The sequence below is a fragment of the Erinaceus europaeus genome, chromosome 3, assembly GCF_950295315.1.
Source record: "Erinaceus europaeus chromosome 3, mEriEur2.1, whole genome shotgun sequence".
In the NCBI taxonomy this organism is placed as follows: Eukaryota; Metazoa; Chordata; class Mammalia; order Eulipotyphla; family Erinaceidae; genus Erinaceus; species Erinaceus europaeus.
In genome coordinates this window covers 51,897,629-51,925,379 of record NC_080164.1, presented here as the reverse complement: position 1 = coordinate 51,925,379, position 27,751 = coordinate 51,897,629, and the positions used below count along the sequence as shown (strand labels likewise).

At 40.0% G+C, this 27,751-nt stretch overlaps 1 protein-coding gene across 1 annotated transcript in view; it reads right to left on the bottom strand.

The window, feature by feature from the left end:
* Positions 1-20,363, bottom strand: part of RAB1A (RAB1A, member RAS oncogene family) — a 31,560-nt gene extending 11,197 nt beyond the window's left edge. Inside the window, exons 1-2 of the mRNA XM_007539607.3 lie at positions 20,010-20,363; positions 753-825 (exon numbers count right to left, since the gene is read on the bottom strand). Of these exons, the coding sequence (XP_007539669.1) occupies positions 753-825; positions 20,010-20,032 (96 nt within the window). The 5' untranslated portion in view covers positions 20,033-20,363. The remainder of the gene's footprint in view (positions 1-752; positions 826-20,009) is intronic.
* Between the last annotated feature and the right edge of the window lie 7,388 nt (positions 20,364-27,751).

Sequence of the window (27,751 nt, the reverse complement as noted above, 5' to 3'; positions counted from 1 at the left end):
AAACTGCTGGTGCCTTAACATATGTTATGACAGCACGAAACACCAAACTATATTCATAATTTCAGTATTTATTATTTCAATAAAAGACTATATATATATTTTTTGGAATCATGATCTTTGTGAATTCTTACAAAATACTGTGTGAACAAATAGGGAGTCTATACTTCCACTGCATACTGAAGTGTGTTGACTGACTCAAGGAAAAGAAAATATTTGTATATTGTGAGGTGAACTAGCTGCTTTTTTCATTGAATACCATTTTTTTTTTCTTGAATGACAAATACTAACTAATTTAGAATTGAGTATTTAGCAGACATTTTCTCAGATGAACTTCAGGGAAAACAGCTGAAAGCTTTTGCTTCCTATGACAAAATTCAGACTTCAAGGGAAAGTTAGCTTTAGAAAACTTAAAGTCATTACTGCAAGCTTGATAGCATCTCATGTTTAATAATGGCTTTTTCCCCCTTTTTTAAAAAAAAAAATTTTTACTTTATTTATAACAACAGTAATAATAGATGCTCTATGTAAGCATATTTTGCTTAATTTCTTTTAAAAGCAATAGCATTTCTTCTATTTTTATTTAAGAGTTCAGAGTCTGAAAGTAAAGTGTCATTGGGGCATATACTTGGAGGTTTTAAATATATAAATTTGGGAAGAATTAATTGATTCTAAATAAAATTGTTTGTATTTTTATGTATCTAGAAAATATGCACAGTGGTAATTGCTTTAAAGGCATTTCAATTTCAACTTACTGCAAACCTAAGAAGAAGGCAAGACTTTCCAACTCCAGAGTCGCCAATCAGAAGTAACTTGAATAAATAATCACTGCAAAAAAAAAAAAAAGAAAATCACATTAACAGAAAGCATGTAACATTAAAATTTCTCTAATAATTCTGACACCATCTTCTCAGACAATATTTTCATTACACCTGTACGTTAGCTATGAAGCTCAAGAAAAATCATTCAAGTCATGGGCCCCTAGCAACATACCTAAAATAGACACTCTCACTTCTTTCCATCCTAAGAGCCCTATTCTCATCTGCTCTATTCCTACCTTTTAGTTCATATTTAGTAATCATCTCTTCCCCCCCCCCCCCCCCAGTGCACCAATCAGTTTATGGTGGACAGGGCATTGGACCTGGGACTTGGGAGGATTAGGTTTGTGTTGTTCCTGATAGAGATGACCGGTAACAATGGAGTGAGGGATTTATTCGAGGTCTAGGCCCATCATGTCTATTTGGGAATCTCAGGACTCCCCGATTAGGACCCCAGCTAATCTTTATTTTTTTATTGGACAGAGAAAGCCAGAAATCAGGAGATAGAGAGACAGGCCAAATGGTGACGCACTTGGTTGAGTGCCTATGTGACAGTGCATTAAGGACCTGCGTTCAAGCCCCCGGTCCCCACCTGCAGGGGGGAAAGCTTCACAAGTGGTGAAGCAGGGCTGCAGGTGTCTCTCTGTCTCCCCCTTTCCTCTTGATTTCTGGCTGTCTCTATTCAATAAGTAAAGATTAAAAAAAGAAAGAGGGAGAGAGACACCGACAGCCCTGCTTTAGCATTGCAAAACTTTCCCTCTGCAGGTGAAGGCATGGGCCCAAACCCCAGTCCTTGTGCTTTGTAACATGTGCTCAACTAGGTACACCACCTCCTAGCCCCCCAGGAATAAAAATTTAAAACAAATAATTAAAAATTAGCTGAAGTACAGGATGAACTAAATAGTTAACATCCTAAAAGAAATTTTTTAAAGTAGAGCAGGGAAATAATGACTATAAAATTTTACCTTTAATAAACATTAATAGCTAATTTTCAACAACTTTTATAAGGCAATACAGCAGCTGACTAACTTTAGTGCTACTGGTAATCTTCCTCAAGCCAAATAAATCCTTTAAAATGTTGTGGACCACTGTGTACATGTTATGAACCTATATTTGAGGAAGGAGAAGTGGTTCAGTTGTATAACCTTGCATGCCTGGGGCCCTGGGTTCTATCCCTGGCACCACCACAAAGAGCAATGAAAACAAAAAACAAGTAACACTCTAGGCATAGTGGAGCAGGGTTTTGTGTCCTATCTCTGGTCTCTTTCTAGCTTATGCATTTAAAAAATGAAATAATGAAGCTGGAGAGCGAGGAAGAGAGCTCACCTGGAGTGTTCCTCCTTTACCATGCATACCACCCAGACTTGATTCTAGACCCCACAACACTGGGGAGTTTCAGTGCTGTGGTGTCTTTCCCTCTCTCCCTATGTCTCTGAACAAAGAGAGTGATCCACAAAGTGAATCCCCAATGACAAGGGGAAGAAAAGGGGGAGTCTGGGAGAGAGAGCTCAACAGCAAAGCATGTAAGTAATCTCCACTTCAATTAGCAAAAAGAACCACACCAGTAGTACTATTGTACTAATTTGTTTAAAGAGAAATTCCAACACTACAGATGGCCTGAATTTACCTATCTCCCTGTGCATAGTGCTAGGCAGCCAAATAAGCAATACTCATACCCCCTAATCAGGTATAGTGGACACTATCACAATAAAAGATAAAATATTCGTGGATGTGCCTGAGGAAGTATAGTTCATTATCTTACTGGTTAACATCTCTATTTTAGAAAATCATTAAGACAGGAAAAAGAAAAATCAAGAACAACTCCCTATTGTGTTTTCAAGAAATTCATAATTAATTTTAAAATTGCCTTTTTCAATTATCACATTCTTTAGTTTTACTAAATATACTTTAAAAATATGAGTTTTCAGATTATTTATGATTATCAGTCATTATAAGTAATATGAAGAATTAAGTACTATTCTCTGCAATAAGATAATCACTGCTAAAGAAGACAAGACAAAAAGTCAAAACCTCAAAACTCACCCCCCCCACTGAAAACATCTCTGAAGAATTCAATCAATATTCAATGCTTTACTTACATTGGGACACTTTCAATTATCTAAAATAAAATATACTAAATGTTGAAGAGATCAGAGATGTCAGACCAAGATTTTTCTGTAACTATTAAAAAAAAAAAAACACCAAAATTTTGATAGAGAACAGTGAAGCAGTGCTGCAGGTGTCTCTGTTTCTATCTCCCCCCTTCACTCTTGATTTGTGCCTTTATCCAATAATGAGAATCTGCAACACTAAAGCTAGGAAACATGAGATCAGAAATCTAGAATCTGTTTGTCCCCACTTTTTATGTTTGACATACCAATCTTTTAAGTGTGACGGTAAACTGGTTTATTCATCTGTCTATACAAAATCTAGAATTGTGCCTTTTGCAAAAAAAAAAAAATGTGCCAAGAGATCAGAAGACATTTAAATTTTCTATTTCTAGGCCATCTTGATTAACATTTTGGGCAAAATACTAGAGGAAATGGGTTAAGACACAGCATATGAGAAAAGGTCACAGGCACCAACCTGTAATGTTCTCTCAGTGCCCAAAAGTAAACATGCTAGATTATTATTTTTTCTTCTTTTTTCTTTAAGAGTTATCTATGAGAGTGAGTGAGGAAAATGATCGAGAGGAAGACAACTAGAACAACACTCTGGCACATGTGATGCTGGGAGTCAAATTCAGGACCTCATGCTTGAGAGTCCAACAATGTCAACTGCACCAACTCCCAGGGATTGAACTTGGGACCTCTAGAGGCTCAAGCATGAAGGTCTTTTCACATAACTATTGTGCTATCTCATCAGCCCTCATCTTCTAATTTTGGTACTTTATATATATAATTCGGCAACTTTATGAAATAGAAAATATTTTACCTAAATAAAATTTTTAATTAAAATCTGTTTAACACACACACGTTGTTCTGGTACAGCAGCAGAGGGTAGGACTTATAAATAAGCCCCTGGCACTGTATATGCCAGAGTGATGCTTATCTATTTGTTTAAAAACAATTTACACACACTTAAAAAAAAGGGACATTTAAAAAAAAGGGACATTTCTAAATTGCAGGCTCACAATTCATCTATTCTTCTCTATACAAGTCTAGGTTAAACCTGATCTTTTATTACCAGAAGAGAGAGACGGAGAGAGAGGGAGAGAGAATGTTAAATTATTTGAGGGGGGAGTCGGGCAGTAGCGTAGCGGGTTAAGTGCAAGTGGCGCAAAGAGCAAGGACCAGTGGAAGGATCCCAGTTCGAGCTCCCAGTTCCCCACCTGGCAAAGGGAGTCACTTCAAACGCAGTGAAGCAAGTCTCAGATGTCTATCTTTCTCTCCCCATCTCTGTCTTCCCCTTCTCTCTCCATTTCTCTCTGTCCTATCACACAACGATGACATCAATAACAATAACTACAGCAATAAAACAAGGGCAACAAAAAGGGAGTAAATATTTTAAAAGTTTAAAAATTATTTGAGGGAAGAAATTTTAATCAGTTTACTCAACAACTTAAATCCATTGTAAAATTTGTTCAGTAACCCTGTCATAACACAAATGATTTCTAAGTAGGGAGGCTCATCAAGCCGTAACAACACTGGCACATTTCTAATGTAGTCTTAAGTATGTTGAGCCAACTTTTTGGATTAAATGAGAATAAACGTCTATTTATTTCTGAGATAAAATCTAGATTATCAAAAAAAAAACCTGGATTATCAGATATATCCACATATTAGTGAGTATTTTAGAAGAGAAAGCTGACTGATATAACACAACTTTCAACTTTTCCACCCATTGGAAACATACCAAGAAAAGTTAAAATGTAAAAAGTAAAAGAAGATGACAATGTATAGTTATTAATCAAATGTAACACCTCAAAATTGAAAAATTTCATGTCAAAATTGAGAAAGCTGACTGATATAACACAACTTTCAACTTTTCCACCCATTGGAAACATACCAAGAAAAGTTAAAATGTAAAAAGTAAAAGAAGATGACAATGTATAGTTATTAATCAAATGTAACACCTCAAAATTGAAAAATTTCATGTCAGCTTTAAAATACATAAACCTTGGGAGCTGGGTGGTAGCGCAGCGGATTAAGCCCACATGGCAAGAAGTGCAAGGATCAGCCTAAGGATCCCGGTTCGAGCCCCCTGCTCCCCACCTGCAAAGGAGTTGCTTCACAGGAGGTGAAGCAGGTCTGCAGGTGTCTGTCTTTCTCTCTCCCTCTCTGTCTTCCCCTCCTCTCTCCATTTCTGTCCTATCCAACAACAATGACAGCAATACCAATAATGACAATAAACAACAAGGGCAACAAAAGGGGAAAAAATTAAAAATAAATAACATTTAAGAAAATAAGTAAACCTTAAGAGAAGTCTGTTATTTAAAAAAAGTTCAGTTTTGGGAGTCGGGCGGTAGCTCAGTGGGTTAAGCATGTGGCACAAAGCGCAAGGACAGGCATAAGGATCCCGGTTCAAGCCCCCGGCTCCCCACCTGCAGGGGAGTCGCTTTCACAGGCGGTGAAGCAGGACTACAGGTGTCTGTCTTTCTCTCCCCCTCTCTGTCTTCCCCTCTTCTCTCCATTTCTCTCTGTCCTATCCAACAACAAGAATAACTACTACAATAAAACAAGGGCAACAAAAGGGAATAAATAAATTTAAAAAAAAATCAGTGGAAACTTTTTTTTTCTCATTTAGAACCTGAATGATAGGAAACTATCTTAGTGTTTTATAAATGCCATACTTGAAAACAGCTCTAAGAGTAATCCTGCATATAAAGTGTGAAACTAGATCATATGTGACACAAGGGACAAACTTTAATTCACTATTAGACACTATTCTATCAACCTTTGGGGGTATGGAATGAATTATAAAAACTTGGAGGATTTCTGGGAGGTGTGGCTATGGAGTAATAGCAAACGGCACATACTCCCCCCCCCCCCCAAATAACAAACTACTATCAAACTTAACAAACCTTATCAAACTACAGCTGAGACATCCGAAGAAGCACTGCAGTCTCAGCCACCAAGTGATGCCATCCTGACTTCCCTGGGCAGATGACCTCACTAATGTGTCCCGGAACCTCAACTTTACAGAGCCCTATCCCACTAGGGAAAGGCAGAAACAGTCTAGGGGTATGACCACGTTCAGCAGAGAAGCAATTACAGAAGACAGAATTTCCACCATCTGCACTCCATAAAGAATTCTGATCGGGGCCAGATGGTGGCACACCTGGTTAATTTAAACACACACATTACAGTGCAATAGGACGCATGTTCAAGCCCCTGGTCCTTACCTGCAGGGAGAAAGCTTCACAAGTGGTGAAACAAGGATGCAGGTGTCTCTCTGTCTCAATTTCTCTGTTTCTATCCAATAATAAATAAAAGTAAATACTCCCAGAGGGGTAAAATATAAAGGAAGAAGACCCGAAGGCTCTGAACCCTGATTCCACTAGGACCCAAAGTGTTTGTCACCAGGAATCTTGTTTTTTTTTTTTTTTTATAAAGGTTTTTTTTAAAAAAAGATTTTATTTATTTTATTAATGAGAAAGATAGGAGGAGAGAGAGAAAGAGCCAGACATCATTCTGGTACATGTGCTACCAGGGATTGAACTCAGGACCTCATACTTGAAAGTTCAGTTCCTTAGCCACTGCGCCACCTCCCGGACCATAGGAATCTTGTTTTTATACCATCACTGAAAGAGAAGTGAATCTGGAAAACACCAAAGGAAGCCAAGCATTGTTTCTTCTACTATGAGAGATGAGGAAAAAAAGAAAGACACTTGGAAGTAGTAATAGGTATAGGTGTGACTTATAACTTTGTTAATCAGTATTAAATCACTAATAAAAAATAATTTTAAAAAACCTTAGACTGCACTGTTTGACATCAACTTTTCATCTTATTTTTAAGTATGTATTTGCCAAAAAGCACACTATAGAGAAACATAAACATCTTCTATCTCCTTACCTTTTTAAGCTTTCATAGATTTTAGAGCTAGAAAAATCAGCATTTGGTTCCAAGCTCTATCATATGCTAGCTATAAGTTCTTGAGGCTAGGAACCCACATATCACCTTTCTCCATTTGTGTAAAAGATTAGACTAGCATCCTCCACCATCCAATTAAGCCAGTCAAGACAATAAACAGTGCCTCTAGAACTAACAGTATCTTGCATATTATAGGAATACACTAAGTGCTAATTATTTTTCCTTCCTCCAAAAAAGAGGTAAGTAGATGGAAATTTTCAAGAGCTATGTACAAAAAGCCTTGAAGCTGTTTATCAATTTCTGTTTAGAAGATGAGTGACAGTCATAGGGGTTTACCAGTAAAACTAAAGGATCTTTTTTTTTAATAACCAGGTAATAGTTACAAATGTTGATAGCAAAGTCACAACTCCCAAAGCCAACAAATGAAATAGTTGAAAGTCTCCACCATGTGGGATGTATCCACCAAAGAGAAAGGCAGGCCTTTGCTTCACTTACTTTATTCACAGATAAAGCATCCATCACTTCTAATATAAATATTTGAGAGAGGTCATGCAGGTAGAAAAACTGAGAATGGGGCTGGTGAACTAACTCACTTAGTATGCTGCTTTGCCATGTACATGAACCTGCTACCCAGGTTCAAGACCAGTCCCCCACCACATTAAAGGGAGATTTGGTGCTATGGTCTCTTTCACTCACTTTTTGTCAGGAAGGGAGGAAACAAAAACTAATTTCAAGCTTAGAGAAGCTTAAACATCAAACCAATATAAGATGTGAAGGAGAAAGTCAAAGGCCCATTCATAATGTATCTCACAAACCCTTTTTGTTTGGTATTTAACTTAACTTTGTTCTCTATCCTTTTATGCTTCAAAAATGTTTTTATATCTTCTACATCCAGCAACAGAGTGCTAATTCACAAACCCTTCTTAACACACTCCAATTATGAGTTTCAGCAAGTAGCTGGCCAGAGGGAAAGCTCAGGAAATAGAGACCCCCCCAGTTCCCACCTGCAGGGGGGATGCTTCATGAGTGATGAATCAGTGCTGCAGGTGCCTCTACCACCTCCTTTCTCCATCTCTGTCTTACCTTTCAGTTTCTCTTTGTCTCTATCCAAAAAAGAAGGGAAAAAAAGGAAAACAAAAATGGCCACCAGGAGTGGTGGATTCCTGATGCAAACACCAATCCCCAATGATAACACTAAACAGAAGGAAAAAAAAAAAAGTTGGTAGGGGTTTCTTCTCCAGATAAATCAAAATTAAACTTGCCATTAATAATAGAAACCATATTCTCCTCTTCTGTGTCTGTTGCATTATAGGATCACCTGATTCTTTAAAAGCATCACAAGAATTTGTGCTAAACTGTTAAATTAGCTATGTTTGTCTGAGGGTTAGCTATTTTCTTTTAAGAAATATTTTTAAAGTATTTTTTAGGGGTCGAGCAGTAGCTCAATGGGTTAAGCACACGTGGCACAAAGCACAAGCTAGCTTCAAGTTCAAGACCCCAGCTCCCCACCTGCAGGGGGGTTGCTTCACAAGTGGTGAAGCAAGTCTGCAGGTGTCTTTCTCTTCCCCTCCTCTCTCAATTACTTCCTGTCCTATCCTACAAGACAGCAATAATAATATTAATAATAATGATGATAAACAAAGACAACAAAATGGAAAAAATGGCCTCCAAGAACAGTGAAATTGTAGTGCAGGCACTTCTTCTAGCGTTTGCCAGTGCAGGCACTGAGCCCCAGCAATAACCCTGGAGGGGAAAAAAAGTATTTTTAATATTGTATTTATTATTTATTAAATAGAGAAAAAGAAATCAAGTGAAAAGGGACAGAGATGGGGGAGAGAGACAAAGAAAGAGGGAGAGATACATGCAATACTCCTTCACTACTCATAAAGCTTCCTCCCTGCAGAAAGGGACCAGGACTTGAACCCAGGTCCTTGCACACTGTTATATGTGTGCTCAAGCAGGTGCGCCACCACCCGGCCCCTTGAGCTATTTTCTTAACTATTTATTTATAAATTTATAATTATATTATAAATATTTATATATTTATAAATAATTTATATATTTATAGTTATAAATAGCTATTTATAAATTTAACTGTTTATTTATAAATAAATTTAACTATTTATTTATAAATAAATAAAAGTACCTGGGAGCAGAATCCCATGTCTGATAATAAAAAACCTAAAAAAAAAAAAGTTTTAATCCCTCAACTCCTAGTGTGTACTACAACTGACAAAAAAAAAGGGGGGGGGGGTTGTATATATGTACACAGATATACTCACTGGAAAACTAAAAATAATATTTAAACTTTGTTAAAAATCATTTTAGTAGAAAAGGACAGAGTTGAATATGATTAAATATTAACAAATATTTTAAAATTAAAACCAACTGCCATTTATATCCTGATTACTCTGACCAGAATATCGGTATCAAATAATGTCTACATAGCACTGTATAGTTTCCTCTGATGACTCATAACTGAAGTGGCACTCGTGACATTTTACACATAAAGAAATGGCTCAAAAGCCATCAATGACTTGGATAAAGCAAAGGGCAAATACAAATGTTATGTTCTTTTCATCACACCACATCCCTCAATGATATTTTACATCCAGGTAATTAAAATGTTAGAAATGCTAAATCCTATAAGTAAAGTCAATCAGAATGAATCGTTATTTATCTATGAACACAAGGCCAGACCAAATACAAAAAAAGTTATTCACTGCTAAAATAGAACATGTGCCAAGAATAAGTTAGCTCAAAAGAGCATGGTTAAAAAAAAAAAAAAACTTATGGAATTGAGATTTCATTAGTTTTAGTAATAAGCACAACTGCCCTTCACAAGGACGGATGCTAGTCACCAACGTACAAATGAAACACCATATAATTACCTCAACCAGCAAAACAGCTCACCTGAATAGTACATTTGCTTTGTCATGCAGGCAGTCTAGATCTGAGTCCTGCCCCCACTGCACTGGAGGAATCCTCGGTGCTATGGTGTCTCCCCTCTCTCTGGCTCTGCCTCCCTCTGAAAAAGTGGGCCTCGGAGCCAGGTTGTGACACACTCATTACAATGTACACGCAGATGCAAGTCCCTCTCCCCACCTGCAGAAGAAAAGCTTTACAAATGGTAAAGCAGTACTGTACCCCCCCCCATTTCTATTTCTCATCCTCTATCAAAAAGAATGAAAACAGGATGGGCCAGGCAGTGGTGCACCTGGTTAAGTGCAAATATTACAGTATACAAGGACCCACATTTAAGTCCCTGGTCCTCCCCATCTGCAGGGGAAAAGCTTTATGAGTGGTGAAACAGGGCTGAAGGTCTCTTCTTTCTTCTATTCCTCCCCATCCCCACTTAATTTCTCTGTCTCTATCCAATAATAAATTTTATATATATATATATATATATATATAGTATGAAAACTGGGAAAATGGCAGTTGGGAATAGTGACACTGTGAAGGCATAAAGCCCCAGTAATTACCCTGGTGGAAAAAAAAAAATCTTGGGCAGGGGTAGACAGCATGTTATGCAGAGATTCTCCTCTCATGCCTGAGGCTCCAAAGTCCCAGGTTCAATTCCCTGCACCACCATAAGCTAGAGCTGAGCAGTACTCTGGTAAAAAAGAGACAAGCAAAAATATATATATATAAAAACTTTAAAGTGGACCAGGTGGGGGTTGGGTGCTGGGCAGTGGTGCGCCCAGTTAACACACACAGTACTATGCGCAAAGACCTGGCTTTGAGCAGTAGCGGGGATGCTGCACAAGCAGTGAAGCAGGTCTACAGGTGTCTCTCTCTCCCTATCTCCCCTTCTTCTCAATTTCTCTGTCCTATCAGGAAAAGAAAGAAAGAGGGGGAGAGGGAGAGAGAGGAAAGAAGGAGGATGGCTGCCAGTAACAATGAGTTTGTGCCCCAATGATAACCCTGGAGGCAAAAAAAGAAAAAAAAAGTGGACCTGGAGCAGTGAAACCCCAGCACCTACATATGAGCAAAAAATTATTGTCTTTATTTCATCATGTTGTTTCTAATATCCTTTTATAAACCCACTGAACTATTCATAAATTCTAATCCATTTAAGTAAGATTATATTACACCTGACTAGGAATTTATCTTAACTATATCCATATGAATTTTAAGGCAGTAAAAATACAACAATGATCTATTGTTCTTAACATGAAAGTGAATGTTCTGTGATTTTAATGTGCCTGTTCCAAAACTTTGAGGAACACTTGTATTTATATTAATAACAAGGAACCATTTAAAAAAGGTAACTATTTAAAAAGAGAAAGGGGGAACACAAAAAATTTATCAAATCAAAATCAAAATGAAGATGTATCCAAATAATTTTACATTTTAAAACTGGTTAGTAGAATATTATCAAACTGTGGTCTCCACAGTTTGGAAGAATGGTGAACATTCACTCTTCTATTTTCAGTTTCCTAAACCAGGCAATTTTAACTTGAGGTTCACCAATAGGCTCATAGAGTATGAATGGTTTGTAACTTACACTAAATACTATAAATCTATATGCACAGAGATAGCAGGCTCACACAGCTCTTCAAATGTTCCTATGGGCATATAGCCATAGTTAAGAATAAATGACTAAGGGGAGTCAGGCGGTAGCGCAGCAGGTTAAGCACACGTGGACAAGGACCAGCTTAAGGATCCCGGTTCGAGGCCCCAGCTTCCCCGCTGCAGGGGAGTCACTTCGCAGGCAGTGAAGCAGGTCTGCAGGTGTCTATCTTTCTCTCCCCCGTCTTCCCTACCTCTCTCCATTTCTCTCTGTCCTATCTAACAATGACGATATCAAAAACAACAATAGGGAGTCTGGCGGTAGTGCCATGGGTTAAGCGCATGTGTTGCAAAGCACAAGGACCAGCTAAAGTATCCCAGTCCGGGCCCCTGGCTGCCCACCTGCATGGGGAGTCGCTTCACAAGCAATGAAGCAGGTCTGCAGGTGTCTATCTCTCCCCCTCTGTCTTCCCTTCCTCTCTCCATTACTCTGTCCTATCTAACAATGACGACATCAATAACAACAATAAAACAAGGGCAACAAAAGGAATAAAAAAAAAAACAATAAAAACAAGGGCAACAAAAGGGAAAATAAATAAATAAATAAATAAATAAATAAAAAAGATTTTAAAAAGAATAAATGACTAAGTCAAATTACTGAAAATAATTATAGGCAAAGTACAAAGGATAAAGAATAATTCCACTTTAACTACAACTATTATAGAAAGGAAATACATTCAGACAAGTTAAACTCGTCATCATTCTTATAAAACTTCAATTATATAGTTCACTTGTAGAACTCACAAGTTTGGGGTGCAGACTGCATAAAATGTGAAGACCCTAAGTCAGGTGACTGACACACAGAGTAAGCGCTCATTAAATAGCAGCTATTGTTTTAAATTTCTATTTCCAAGAATGTAGAGGTGGCTATGAGTTAAAGGGACTGCTTTCCTAAAACAAGGCTCTGGACTGATCCTTAGCACCATTTGATGGCAAGAAAAGAAGTCAGAGCTCTGCGGATGGCGCAGCGCGTACACGTATGCATGCATGAAGGCATGTGTTTTCATTCCCTCCCCCGCGCCCCCTATCCAGCCCTTCCCTCTTAGCTTCTCTCTGTCCCCATCAAATAAATCAAATTAAAGAAGAAAAAGAATAAATTTTATCTCCAGCACTGCATTAAAAATTTTAAAAAATAAATGGATGGGCAAGATAGCTCACTGGCACAGTATGCCTACTTTGCCATGCACACAGCTGGGGACTGAGTCTGGATCCCATAATACAGCGGCTTCAGTGCAGTAGTATTTTTCCCTCTCCCTCTAGCTCTGTCACTTTCTATCTGAAATAAAAGTCTATGTGGGGCCCAGTGTAGAGCACCTGGTTAAGTGCATGTATTACCATGCACAAGGACCCACATTCAAGCCCCCAGTCCCCACTTGCAGGGGAAAAACTTCATGAATGTTGAAGCAGTGCTGCAGGTGTCTCTGTCTTTCTCTCCTTCTTTATCTCCCCCCTCAATTTCTCTCTATTCTATCAGATAAAATAAAAATCAAAGTCTACTAAAGCCCCTGCTACAACCAAAAGAAAGCTGTTTCCAAAGAATAGCCCCTCACTTCCTGAGCAAAAAAAAAAAAAAAAAAAAATGAAGCATGTATAACACTACTTGTCAGGATCAGAAATTAAAGGGATGAATGCCTATGTCCAGCGGAGAAGCACTTATAGAGACCTTCCACCTCCTGTACCCCATAAAGAATTTTGCCACCAGGATGTGGCGCAGTGGATAAAGCATTGGGCTCTCAAGTATGAGGTCCTGAGTTCAATCCACAGCAGCACACACATCTGGTTCTTTCTCTCCACCTATCACTCCTCATAAATAAATAAATAAAATCATTCAAAAAAATTTTGGTCCATACTCCCAGAGGGAAAAATGTTAGTGGAAGATGGCCAGAAGGCTCTGAATTCCAATTCTATCAGGACCTTGGGGAGAGGGGGGAGTAGACATTCAGAAGTAGATTTCTAGATTCTTCTTCCTTTCTCAAATCATTTTATGGGGAGCAAATTGTTTACAGTATAGCTATTTACACATGGGCACAGTTCTCATTTGAAAACTTTCACCCCAATATAAAGTCCTTTCCCACCATCATGTACCAGGTCCCCAATGTACTCTCCACTCGTTCATATTCCTCCTTCCCCAGAAGCAGGTGTTACATAGAAAGGAAGAAAAAGAAGGACCATAGGAAAAAATGGGCAAATATACGTAAATATAAACAGATAGTCATAAAAATAATTGTCAATCTATCTCTGTGATCTTGGGAGAGCTAATGCAGTTTCCAATGGGGGAATGGAGACACAGAATGTTGGTGGTGGGGGAGTCGGTGGTAGCGCAGCAGGTTAAGCACACGTGGCGCAAAGTGCAAGGACCAGTTCGAGCCTCTGGCTCCCCACCTGCAGGGGAGTCACTTCACAAGAGATGAAGCAGGTCTGCAGGTGTCTTTCTCTCCCCCTCTGCCTTCCCCTCCTCTCTCCATTTCTTTCTGTCCTATCCAACTATGATGACATCAATAACAACAATTACATCAATAACAATAATAACTACAATAAAACAAGGGCAACAAAAGGGAATAAATAAATATAAAAAAAAATTATATACTTTTCCCATATTTGGGAGCTACTCTCTTCCTGGATCCAGCTTTCTAGACCTTTTTCCAGCCATGACATCATCTCCCCAGACAATAACCTAGGTCCACCTGCATATCAGATGTCAAGCTCAGGCAAAAACTAGTGAAGTCATGGGCCCCTTGGAATATACCTAAAATAGGCCTACTATCTATTTCCAAAATGGAAACCCCAAATCTTCATCTGCAATATTCCAGCCTTTAGGTTCATGATTAATTTGCATGACTTTATATGTTAACTCTTTTTCAACCACCAGGTTCCAGATGCTAACATGATGCCAAACAGACTTCCCTGGACAGATGGCCCCACCAATGTGCCTGGAGCTCTGCTTCCTCAGAGCCCTGCCCCACTAGGGAAAGAGAGAGGCAGGCTGGGAATATAGATCAACCTGTCAATGCCCATATTCAGTGAGGAAGCAATTACAGAAGCCAGACCTTCCATCTTTTGCACCTCTTAATGACCCTGGGTCCATACTCCCAGAGGGTTAAAGAATAGGAAAGATACCAGGGAAGGGAATGGAATAAGGAGCTCTGGTGGTGGGAATTGTACCCCTCATATCCTATGTTCTTGTCAGTGTTTCCATTTAATAAATAAATTAAAATAAAAATTTGGTGGTGGGAAAGGTGTGGAAGTATACCACTGTTATGTAATTTTATAAGTCAATTTTAAATCACTAATAAAAAATATTTAAAAAAGAAATTAAAGGTATGTAACAGAGTAAATTAAGAGCTATCACAATCAAGGTGTGCTGACCAACAGAGTCAAGCACACAAAAAAGTACCAAACTTTATTTACTACTTCTCCTTCAATACTATTTCTTTACATGTTTAAGTCAGCCAACAAACATCTTCTCTGGCTCATGACTATTTCATCCCAAATATCATTTCACCATTACCCTTTTATAATCTGAAGCATTCACTGGGTTCCAAAGAAAAGCTATAACCTCGGTTTTCTTCCCTAAATTCTATCCCAGACATTAAAGCAGTAATTTCAGCCCCACTTTCGACAGAAAAACACTGGAATAATCTGACCACACCCCTCTCCTTGTAAGGGAAAAAAAAAGTGGGCATTTTGCCTAAATCTTACTAAAACTCCAAAATGAAGTTCAAAGAATAAAGTAAAGAGCTGATAAGCAAGCACTGGCTTCTTACAATCATTTCCAATTTTTCTTCATCTTAGAAGACTTAAACTGAGTTTTTAGTAAATCTTTTTAAAACCTTAAAAGGTGTTTTATTTAAGCTAAGGCATATTCATATATTAGAGAGAAACAAGAGCAGACAATATTAGTAAGAGGAAGCTTTTTTTTAAAGAATTATTTATTTATTCATGAGAAATGATAGGAGAGAGAGAAAGAACCAGACATCACTCTGGTACATGTGCTGCCAGGGATTGAACTTGGGACCTCATGCTTGAGAGTCCAAAGCCTTATCCAATGCGCCACCTCCCGGACCACAAGAGGAAGCTATTTTTAACTTCAAAAATAATTAAAAACTTAAGTGACATAGCTGTAAATAATAAAACATATGTACAGTCAAGAGCTGCCAAGGAGAAAAAATGTACATGCACAGCCAAAGAACTGCTACTAGAATGTGAATTTAACAAATGTTAGCACATCAGTAAATTATTATGATCGCATCCAAAATAAAAAAATAAAATCTTTCTTTAAATGGATTTTTAAAAACTGTCAAGATGTCCCATTTTAATTTAATTAGAATAAAGAATACTTTTTAATGCAAAATTTCAGTTATTTTTAGATGATCCTCCAAGAACATCCATTCACATAAAACCCATTAAGATGTATTTTGTGGGGATTCTAAACAGCTGCTGGAAACTTAAGAGTACCCAGAGAATTATATGGTGATTCTATCAATAAATAGACATTAAGAAATCATATTTTAGCGGCCGAGGAGGTGGTGCAATGGCTAGAGATTTGGACTTGAAAACATGAGTTTGATTCCCAGCATCATTATGTGCTAGACTCTGGCTTGCGCTAAGTCATCTCTTTCATATTAATGAATAAATAATTTAAAACCATATTCAAAATAGTGAAGACACTAGTTATTTTTCACCTTTAAATTCTTCTGAGATCTTCAAACTGATACAAAAATTACCAAAAAGTTATCAAGATAAAAAAAGACAAGTTTTAGCTCATTTCTGCTTTTCTAGTTTAAAAAGATAGTTTTTAAAAATTAATAAAATCTGTAATGATAGTTACTAAATTGTCCTGTCATATAACAGAACTGATTAAATGACTTTTACTTGCAAACCCTGAATAGATTTATTCAAAGCACGAGTACATCCTCTTATCTCCCTATGATAGGTGTCTGTCTGCACGCCACTCCCACCACCATGTCCAGGGTATCTGACCCATGCCCTCACCCCCATTTCTCCATAGTTCAGAGTTTTGCTTGCTGCAATACACCTTACCCAGTCCAAGTTTCACCCCATGTGTGTCCCTTCTCATGCCTTAAGTACCACCTCTAAGTAAGAAACTCATCCTTTTCCTTTCAACTTACCCTGCTTAACATGATCCTTCAAGTTCCATCAAAGATAGGAAAGAGGAGAAAGTTTATCATTTCTTACAGTTGAATAGTATTCCATTGTATATATCAATATATACCACAACTGTCTTAACCACTCTCTGATGAGAATATTATGTACTTAACTAGTGTGCTGAAATAATTATCACCTACCTCACTACCTTGGTCAGAAAATCAAAATCTTTCATCAGAGTTCCAGAAAAAGAAAGCTCTAATCTTTTCCACCTGTGTTTTCACAGTTCAGATTCCACTTTTGCCTTTTGCTTTTGTTTGTACTTGAAATCTAAATGAGTCAAATCAGTAACCTTAATTTCTACCATTAAGATAACCCAGGATCGTCATTTCTCCCCCAAAACAGCCATAAATAAAAAGCTTACAACTTAAAGATCCTAAAGTTAAAAAAAAAAAAACTACCAATAGGCAGTTTAAGTTAAACCAATATAAACCTAAAATCTTGTTCCTTTTTAGAGAAGCAGTTTATTTTGTCATGATTTTTAAAGTCCCTTAATAGAGTAACATAAATTACTAGTTAAAGACAAAACAAGTAGCATTTGAGACACACTTATTAATAGTGTTTTTAATATTAACATTAAGTGTGTATAATAGTATTTCAAATATAAGAAATGGCCATAAATGCCAGCTATTAAGACATCATGGAATCACAAGACACCCACTAATAGCTTTAATATAAGAAAAACAGGATTTTAAAATTTAGAAGGTGGTAAACACTAAGTTTCTCTCATTTTTCGTTTCCCAATTTTTCTTAATTTACATTTATGATAGTAACAAACTTCATTAAAGACGAAAGTGGGAAGGGGTAGATAGCATAATAGTTATGCAAAGAGACTCTCATGTCTGAGCCTCCACAGTCTCAAATCCCATTCACCACCATAAATACAAAGAGTTAGCAGTGCTCTAGTTAAAAAAAATTAAAAAAAAAGACAAAAGAAGTTTAAATAGGACTATTTAAAATCTACTTGATAACAACCCCTGTGACTTGCCTTAGTAAACTATCCATTATTTTTCCCTTCAAGTAACTTTCACTAAAATAAATCTTTTCAAAGATTCTCCTAAATACCTAGATACCAGAAGAAATATAAAAATGACTTCTGTGTTTGATTCTGCTGAGGACATTAATCTAGGAAAGGCTGGTCTGACACACTACCCGTCATTTAGTAATCATTCTTTCTCCTTTCTCCCCTTTGAAAAATTCTCCTTAATCCCTTACTGCTTCTGCAAATCTACTGCAAGTAATTCACTTTCAAGTCTCCTTTCTACAAAGTCTTCCTAAACCTAAATCCACCAAAACCCTTCACCCTCCATGCTGCCCCATGTTTTATGTCTGGAACTTGCTTTATCTGCATATATACAATATATTCTATAATCCATTGTAAATTCCATGAGGACTGTATTCCTAAATCTTAGCATTACTAGAATGCTAAAGCATCACGACATAATGATGTACACTGCCTAGAGTACTCTGACAGTTTTTCAAGTTACTTACAAGTGAGCCTTACCCACCTTTCCAGAAATGATACCCTATTATAATGGAGAAATAAAGTCAGGGGGCAGGTGGTGGCCCACCTGGTTGAGCACACAATGCCCAAGGATCCAAGTTCAAGCCCCCTGTCCCCACTTACAGGGAGAGAGGTTTGCAAATGGTGAAGCAGTGCTGCAGGTATCTGTCTCTTTCCCTCTCTGTCTCCCCCCTCCTCTCAATTTCTGGCTGTCTCTATCCAATAAATAAATCTGAAAAAAAAAATCTATCTAAGAGAGAAAAATAAGTTCTAAGTTAATTTGTCATGGTTCTGTTCAAATTTTTTCAAGATCTATTTACAGAACTAAATATATGCAGTAAATCTAAGAATCCCTAAGTAGATGGTTTACAAGCCTCTATAAAGTATTGAGTTCATGCACTTTCTTGTTGCCAGGAATACTACTAGAGATTCAAGTTCAACTCTGCCCAACGATGCAAAATCAACGGTGTTCTAGATAAATAACAAACTGCCAACATAGCAGAGATGGCCCTCTTACTCCATGATCCTCAACTGCTTAAAGTGCATAGAATTTTAATAGAATACTATGACTTCTGTATTGTACCAAAGGGAACATTTCTGCATCAAACCACAGTATTACAAAACTTGAGGTCAGAATGCATTTTGTAAGAGCCATGTGACACACACATGACAGCTAGACTGATGGCTGGAACTTTTAGGGGAAGCATTTTGCAGTAATTGACCAAAGCAGCAAATAAACCCAACTTTTAAGACAAATACTGACTTCTCGAAGAAAAGGAAAAAGACTCTCCCCTCCCCAAAGCCTTCTGATACTAAACGGGACTGCTGCTTAAACCTCAAAATTAGCAGGAGGAGGACTTTGTAATGGCCCAGCGAAGTCTTGCAAAAGAAAGTGAACACCAAGTCCCAGCCAAGGTGCCAGGTGTGCCGTATTTGCTCTGGTGACTTCTTGAATGAATAAGAAAAAGAAACGCATTAACTTTTCATGACACGTCATGGAACTTCATTCCCTATCTGCAAGGGTTCAAGCTGGTAATCCAAAACCTACAGATCTATCATATGGGCCCATTCGTTTCTTTCGACTTGACAGCAGTCAAGTCTTCCTTTAATTTGCCAATACTCTAAAGACGTTCCTATACGAGTTTTTTTGTTTGTCTGGTTGGGTTTTTTTGGCTTGACCTACACAAGACAAAATGATTGTACAGTGTCCTCTAGAATAAAATCTAAAAAAATTTTTTTTTAATTCTCACATATCCAGGTTTTTAGAAAAAAGCAATGGGCCTGGCAAGTTCTTAAAAGAACTCCAAGGACATAACTCAACAGAACCAGCATGTTTAAATGGCTTTCCCACCGTCGACTCAGACCTGAACAGCATCCATATTCTCTGCAGCCTGGCGGGGACGGTGGGCTAGGCGAGGGCCGAGCAGCTCGGGACGTCCGCGTGGAGCTGGCTTCTACTCGGGCGATTCTGACAGCTCCCGCACAGCGCGGCGGAGGGTCTGGCCGTGCCCGCTATGACAACGCTCCCACCCCACCCCCTCCCCTTAAAAATGAATCCTCCTTCCAAAGTCACTGCCTCCAAGGAAAGCCGCACTGGCCCGCAGCCCCGCCACGGACCCCCCTAGCGCCCCAAGCCCCCTCAGCAGAGCGCCGCGCAGCGCCGACGCGACACGGGCCCTCGGGCCTCACGGGCGCCGGATCCCCGCGGGCGGCTCACCCCTCGGCCCGACCCCTCCCCTCGGGCCGCCCCACCACCGTCAGACAATGGGGCCCGACTCCCGGTCGCCAGCCTCTCCGGCCCCATCACCCTCACTTCACTGCGACCGAGACCCCTGACCCCGGCCCAGAGCCCCTCACCCACTTTACGCCTCCCCCAGCCGGCCCACCAACCCCGCCGAGCGGTGCTCCCGTGCACTCACTATTCAGGATTCATGCTGGACATGTCACTGCAGCTGCCGCCGCCGCCGCCACCGCCGCCGCCCTTGCTGCTGCAGCCGCCGCCCTGACTCCCGGCGCCACGGGTAATCGAAGGAGAGGAATGAGATAGGTGGTTCCGGGAAAGCAAACGTCTTCCCCCACTCCGTCCCCTTAGAACACAATCAGCAGCCGCCGCCACTCAGATATCGCTTCCACCCAAAATGGCCGCCGGCGAACCAGGAAATAGGAAAGCCTTAGACCGAGGGGCCTTTACACAGCCCAGAGGGCGGCCGCACCGCAGAGCGTGACGGGAAAGAAAGTCACGAGCGCGGTTACGGGCGCAGGAAACCCACAGTGCGGCCCGATGGTCAGAACTCAGCTTCCCGCCAACCCACGCGCTTCTGGAGCATGCGCACTTGAGCAGTTGTCACCCACCCCATTCCCCACTTTCTCACCTCTCCCCTCCGCCCCTCCCTGCTCCCCTCCCCGCTGACTCGTTGGCTAGGACTTCGCTCGGACTCCCCCTAGCGGATTGGCTAAGGCCGAGCGGCCCTGATGATGTCATCAGTGAGACGTGGCATCCTGGCGAGTCAGCGCCCCTTAAGGAAGGGGGAGGAGAGGCGTTGAGGGCGGTGCCGGCAGCCTTGGAGGATGGGAGTGGGGGCAAAACTGGTGACCTGCAAGGGGTGAGGGGCGGGGGCCGACGGGCTGCGGGAGAAGATCTAGAAACCCTGAGAGCTGCCTGCGTGTGGAGGCGGAGAGAGAAGGAGGACTGGAGGACGCGCCTGACTGGTCCTGCCTCCTGAGCTGTTGCTGCTGCTGCTGCTGCTGCTGCTGCTGCTGCTGCTGCTGCTGCTGCTGCTGCTGCTGCTGCTGCTGCTCCTGCTCCTGCTCCTGCTGCTGCTGCTGCTGCTGCTGCTGCTGCTGCTGCTGCTGCTGCTGCTGCTGCTGCTGCTGCTGCTGCTGCTGCTGCTGCTCAGACCCGCTTGAGGCTTGAGTTTCCAAGCTCATCCTTTAACATCGGTTCGGAGAACCGAGAAATCCGGGGGCCTCTGGAGAACAAAAGACATTCCTTTCAGTTCTCTTTCTGATTCACCCCCAACCTACTGGGGCTGGTCAGTGTCCACCGCGTACACTACCATTTTCTTGTTCCATTCTTAGCATTTCTTGCCAACCCAGTTCTGAGCCTCAGACTGGATTGCAGGACACTCAGGAGAGACTTTCCTGCCTGTCTCTTCTCTGCCTCAGGCCATATGCACACACTGCCAGGTTTATCTTCGTGAAAAGGTAGTTACCTCACGACCCCCACAGCTTTCAGTGGCTCCACATTCAATGGGCAAGACACAACCCAGAGTATGCCAAAACGTTGAGATCTTCCTTCCTTGGCCCCAGTCTCTCAAGTTGAGGTGTTGAATTGTACCTATTTTTAGTTATTTAATTCTGAGCCATTTGGAAATATTGGAAATTAATATGCCATGGAAAGGTTCCACTCAACACTTTAAGTTTCTAGAAATTCAGGGCTGTGTGGTGGAGCACCTGGTTGAGCGCACAAGTTGCAATGCACAAGAACCCACCCAGGTTCGATCCTGTGATCCCCTAAAAGGGGAAAGCTTTGGGAACGGTGAGGCAGGACTGCAACACTCTCTCTCTCTCTCTCTCCCCTTCTCTATCTTTTCCTTCCCTCCTGATTTCTGACTGTCTGTATCCAATAAATAAAGATTAAAAAGGGGGGGAAGGGGCAGCCGTAGATAGCATAATGGCTATGCAGAGAGACTGTCATGCCTGAGGCTCCAAAGTCCCAGGTTCAATCCCCTGCACCACCATAAGCTAGAGCTGAGCAGTGCTCTGGTAAAAAAAAAAAAAAAAAAAAAGAAAGAAAGAAAAGAAAAGAAAAGAAAACCCTTAAAAAAGTTTCTAGAAACTCTAGGGGCAACAAGAACATGACATTTTAAAAACTGTATGGTCTTCATAGTGCTCTACAGTTAACTTAAGAATTTAAATCTCCACTAAACTTTAACACATTATCTTTGGTTATTTAATCACAAAGGGCATAGAATAAGACATCGTCCAAAGTTTATCTTCCAACATGTTCTGAACACCAAGAAAATTATCTCCCAAGATTGATTGCAAAACCACTGTAAATTCTTATGATACCAAAATATGGAAAGAAGGCAGTTCTCGTTTCTATTTGCTGACTGTGTTCCTTAGGCCCTTAGTTCCAGCATTTGATTTAGTTGACAGGCTCATCAAAAACTATACTACAGTTCCGTCATATCTGATTCACTTCTGAAATGAACAAGAACATCACCCTAGAAATACCCTGAAGGGCCACAGCACCTAGATATGAATCAGGACCCAAGAGACAGAGCACCTGTGCACATGTACCCTTAAGTTAGGGAAAAATATACACCTTAAAGTAAAAGTGCACAATAGTTTGCAGTGACCTAGTAAGTGCAGCAAGCAAGTAGAAAGACCTAAAAAAGATGCCATAAAGTACTAGTCAAATAGTTTCTACTTAGAACTAGATACCCTCCCCACCTACTTATTTCAATTCCATCAATCATTCCAAAGCTAACCTTGTCAAAGTAAGGACTACAAAAGTTGGATAAGGGCAAGAGACCGGCATACTTTAATGATGGCTCTTTTGGTTACTACCAGGCTACCCCATCACCCGGGGCCCTAGTCAGGGAATCCTGGAATTCCCACACAGACATGATGGGATGGTGGGCCTAGACCTCTAACAGATCCCTTCTCCACTATCACTGATCATCTCCATCAAGAACAACATAATGGACCCCTTTGTGGGTCCCTACAGGACCTTGCCCCCAATGTGGATCAACAATGGTAGGGACTACCCCATTCTCCAAAGGGAGATTGGGCCAAAATACTCTTAACACTCAAGGAAGATGGGCCCTGAAATTAGCACAGCCTGGAATGTTCCTAGCTATGACCACAGAATGTAAGCTCAGAACTACAAGAATGCAGAGATTACACAGGCTCCTGCACTGAATATGGGTCCCAGATCAAATGGATGAGGTTTTTCAGTTAACCATATTTATACACTTTTCCCAGATCTTAGACTACTCTCTTCCCTCATCCAGCTTTCTAGTCCTATTTCCAGCTCAGACACCGTCTCCCCAGACAATGCCTTTGGCCTATCTGCATATTAGCTGTTGGGCTTAGGCAAAAATTAGTAAAGTCATGGACTCCCTGAAATGTATCTAAAATAGACCTACTAGCTTTTTCCAAAATGAAGACCCCCAAATCTCATCTGCTATACTTCTGCCTTTAGGTTCCTGATTATTTTTTCAAAGATTTTATTTATTTATTAATGAGAAGCATAGGAGGAGAGAGAAAGAACCAGGCATCACCCTGGTACATATGCTGCCGGGGATTGAACTCAGGACCTCATGTTTAAGAGTCCGATGCTTTATCCACTGTGCCATCTCCCAGACCACAGGTTCCTGATTATTAAACAATTTGTTCTGCTTTGTATCTTAACTCTTTTTCAGCCACCAAGTAGCAGATGCTACTATGATGCCAACCTGACTTCACTGGACAGATGACCTCACCAGTGTATCCTGGAACCCCACCTTTCCAGAGCCCTACCCCACTAGGGAAAGATAGAAACAGGCTGGGACTATGAATTGGCCTGCCAATGCCCATGTTCAGCAGAGAAGCCATTACAGAAGTTAGACCTTCCACCTTCTGCACCCCATAATGATCCTGGGTCCATGCTCCTAGAGCGTAGTGGGAATTGTGTGGAATTGTACCCCTTTTATCCTATGGTCTTGTTGATTTTTTTAATTTTATGATTAAATTAAAAAAAATTTTTAAGAAATATCCTGAAGGGTCAATAATAGGCATCTAAAACATGTTTATTACCCAACAGCCTTGCCCCTTCTTAGCTATTGTGGTTTCACAGAAGAAAACTTCCAAAGAACTCATCTTGACCAAAATACAAATTTTAATCCGTCCCTCTCCTTGGAAGTAGACTATTGGATGTCCTTTAATTATGTATTCCCTTTTTTAACAAAGAATTACTTCATAAATTTCATTATTAATGCTATATTTTTTTAATTAAAAAAAAAAGTCCAGATTGCTCAGCTGCCACCTGCTTGGAGCTTGTTCTGTTCCTTCCAATTTGCCCCTCTTTTTACAAGGGAGAACTTCAAAATGTTCATCTTTTTCTGAAAAAAATAAAGAATTGCTATTTTGTAAAATAAACAATAACCTCCGAATAACTTCTAGCCTAAATGAAAGGGTAGTCGTGAAAATAAGTAAACCCTTCTGAAGTAAATGGTACAGTGATTCTTGGGAGGCTTGGTAAATGTTACTATTCTTCTCCCCTAAACTCTAAAGTGTAACTTCTTAAACAACCATCTCTAAGATGTTTATGAGAACTATAGTAATTTTTAAAATTTTAATATCTTCATTTATTTATTGGATAGAGACAGCCAGAAACTGAGAGGAAGAGGGGAGATACAGAGGAGAGAGACAGACACCTGCAAACCTGCTTCACCACTCACAAAACTTTCCCCCTGCAGGTGGGGACCTAGGGCTCAAACCTGGGTCCTTGTGCACTGTAATATGTGCACTCAACTAGGTGCACCACCACCTGGCCCCCCAGTAGTTAATTTTTATTGATTTTTTTTTTGCTTGTCTGTTTTATTTGTTAATTGCCTCCCAGGTTAGCAGTGCCTGTACAATAAATCCACTGCAGCTGGCAGCCATCATTACCCCGCAGCCACCTACCCCACTCCCTTTCTCAGGCATGAGAATCTCTTTGTTTTTGTTGACAGAGACAGAGAGAAATTGAGGGTAAAGGGTTGGTGGAGAGGGAGAGGGCCAGAGGGGGAGAGGGAAAGAGATAAAGGGATTATTTATGAAGTATCCCCCCTACAAGTGGAGACGAGGTACTTCCCTGCCAGATCCCCTGTGGTGGTTATCTTTGGGAGGATGGGGACACAGAGCTTTGGTAGCAAGTGTAGTATGGAACTATATGCTGTCATATAATCTTATAATCTTATATACCACAAGTAAATCACTAATAAAAATTAAGTATGGGTGGGGGTAGATAGCATACTGGTTTAGCAAAAAGACTCTCATGCCTGAGGCTCCAAAGTTCCAGATTCAATCCCTGCACCAACATAAACCAGGGCTGAGCAGTGATCTGGTTAAAAAAAAAAAAAGTAAATAAATAGTAAAAATATAGGAAAGTATATTTTCTGTATACCAGAGACCGTCTCTTTTCTCAGTTATGTTGGTATAATGTGCAAGGAAATCATAGACAACTTAATTTGGGATTGGTACATGGTTGTGGATGCTTCTTACCTGCCAGAAAATGTACATGTAGTTTACATTAAGATTTTCTCCTGGGGCCAGGTGGTGGTGCACATGGTTGAGCACAGATTACAATGCACAAGGACCCAGGTTCAAGCCCCTGGCCCCTACCTGCAGGGGGAAATTTTGGAGAGTGGTGAAGCAGTGCTGCAGGTGTCTCTCTGTCTCTTTCCCTCTCTGTATTCTCCTTTCCGGATGCCTCTATCAAATAAATAAAGATAATAAAAAAAAATTTTTTAAGATTTTCTCCTGAAACTTAAAAAGTATTAATTTTTGCTAATATAAAAATATATGTATGATTTAGGGGGTTGAGTGACTACTTTTAATAACATAGAATAATTATTTAATCTATCATGAGTCCTATTGGATTACCCTATCATTGAGTCAAATCAGAACCTCATGTTTTTACATCTGTTCTTTGATTCTTTCCTTTCTTCCCTCTATTTTCCTTTATTCTCTCCTTTTTCTTTCCTTCCTTTTTTTTTTAATATTTAAGTTTTTGTTATTATTGGATAGAGACAGAGAAATTGAGAAGGGAGGGGAGCTAGAGGAAAGGAAAGAGACAGAGACAACTGCAGCCCTGCTTCACCACTCATGAAGCTTTCCCCCTGCAGGTGGAGGGAAGAACCAGGGGTTTGAACCCGTGTTCTTGTGCACTTAACCAGGTGTGCCACCACCTGGCCCCTCCCTTTTTCTTGTATCAAATATTTATGACCTGTCTTGTAAGTGTATTTGGAATTTGTGCCTAGAACCATGAGGAATGCAAAGATAAGTGATTAGAACTCTTGAGCTTTCAAGATTACAACACAGTGAGAAATAGATGTGTATGCAAAATCTGTAGGGGGAAAATACAAAGAAATAAAAATCATATGAATCTTCTTGGAGCAGAACAATGATTGTCAGGATCTAGGAACAGAAGGAAACAATTATTTCCAAAAAGATATAAGGGAACTTTTTTTTGGCTTGTTGGAAATATGCTGCAGTTTCACTGTGGTGATAGTTATTTACTGTATATCCTTCTCAAAATCCATAGAACGATGCTCCTTATGAATTATATCTCAGTTATGAGCCTGACATTTAAATCTTTTCATGAGGTGTAAATCCTGTACACAGGAGGGAAACTTTAAACTCTTACTGGAAAACCTTTTATGAAGACTTTATGAAGACTTTTATGAAGAATTAGGCTTTTAAAAGGAATAAATTTTGATCATCGGGAGCATCTATCTGATGAAAGGTCATGAACATAACCCTAGAAGTATGAAGATAATCTTACATTTAAGTAGTGGTGATTCTATACCAGATGGGGTGGAAGATCTTTAGACTAAGGCAAAATCATGGGATCCTCAAATTCTTGCTGGTGTCTATCCAATAAGAAGCAAAGAGTAAAGTTCTAAGAAAAAGAAAAAATAAGTCTTTCAGTATTTTAGTACTTTGTAGTTCTGTGGAAACGGGAAGGAGGGAGATCAGTTAAAAGGCAATTAAGGGCCAGCAGTAGCACAGCAGGTTAAGTGCACATGGTGCAAAGCAAGGACCAGAGTAAGGATCCTGGTTCAAGCCCTCTGCTCCCCACCTGCAGAGGGGTCGATTCACAAGCAGTGAAGCAGGTCTGCAGATGTCTATCCTTCTCTCCCCTCTCTGTCTTCCCTCCTCTCTATTTCACTCTGTCCTATCCAACAACGACGACAGCAATAATAAGGGCAACAAAGGGGAAAAAAAAAAAAGCCTCCAGGAGCAGTGGATTGGTAATACAGGCACCGAGCCCCAGCAATAACCCTAGAGGCAAAAAAAAAAAAAAAAGCAATTAAGATTTATTTAGGCAAGACATGATATGCCCAGACCTGGGTAACTAGAATAAATAGGAGAGCAGCAGGGGAGGTGGCTCAGTAGGTTGAACAAAGGTCTTGCATCCATGAGGGTTTAAGACTTGATTCCTGGGGTGGGAGAGATAGCATAATAGTTATGCAAAGAGACTTTCCTGCTTTAGCCTCCAAGGTCTCAGGTTCAAGGTCCCACACCACCATAAGCCAAAGATGAGCAGTGCTCTGGTAAGAATAAAAAATAAAGTAAAATAAAAGATTTGATTCCTGACACTCATATGCTGGAGTTGGTTTGGTGTTCTTTTATCTCCCCACCCCCAACACAAATGGTGTGGTCACAAACTGAATTTTAAAAATAGAAAAGAGGGGGCTGGGGAGACAGTATAATGGTGATGCAAAAGACTTTCGTGCTTAAGGCACCAAAGTTTCCAGGTTCAATCCCCAGCACCACTATCAGCCAGAGCTGAGCAGTGCTCACTGGACAGTCTCTCTGTCATTAAAATACCATTAAAACCACCATCAGCTAGAGCTGAGCAGTGCTCACTGGACAGTCTCTCTGTCATTAAAATACCATTAAAACCACC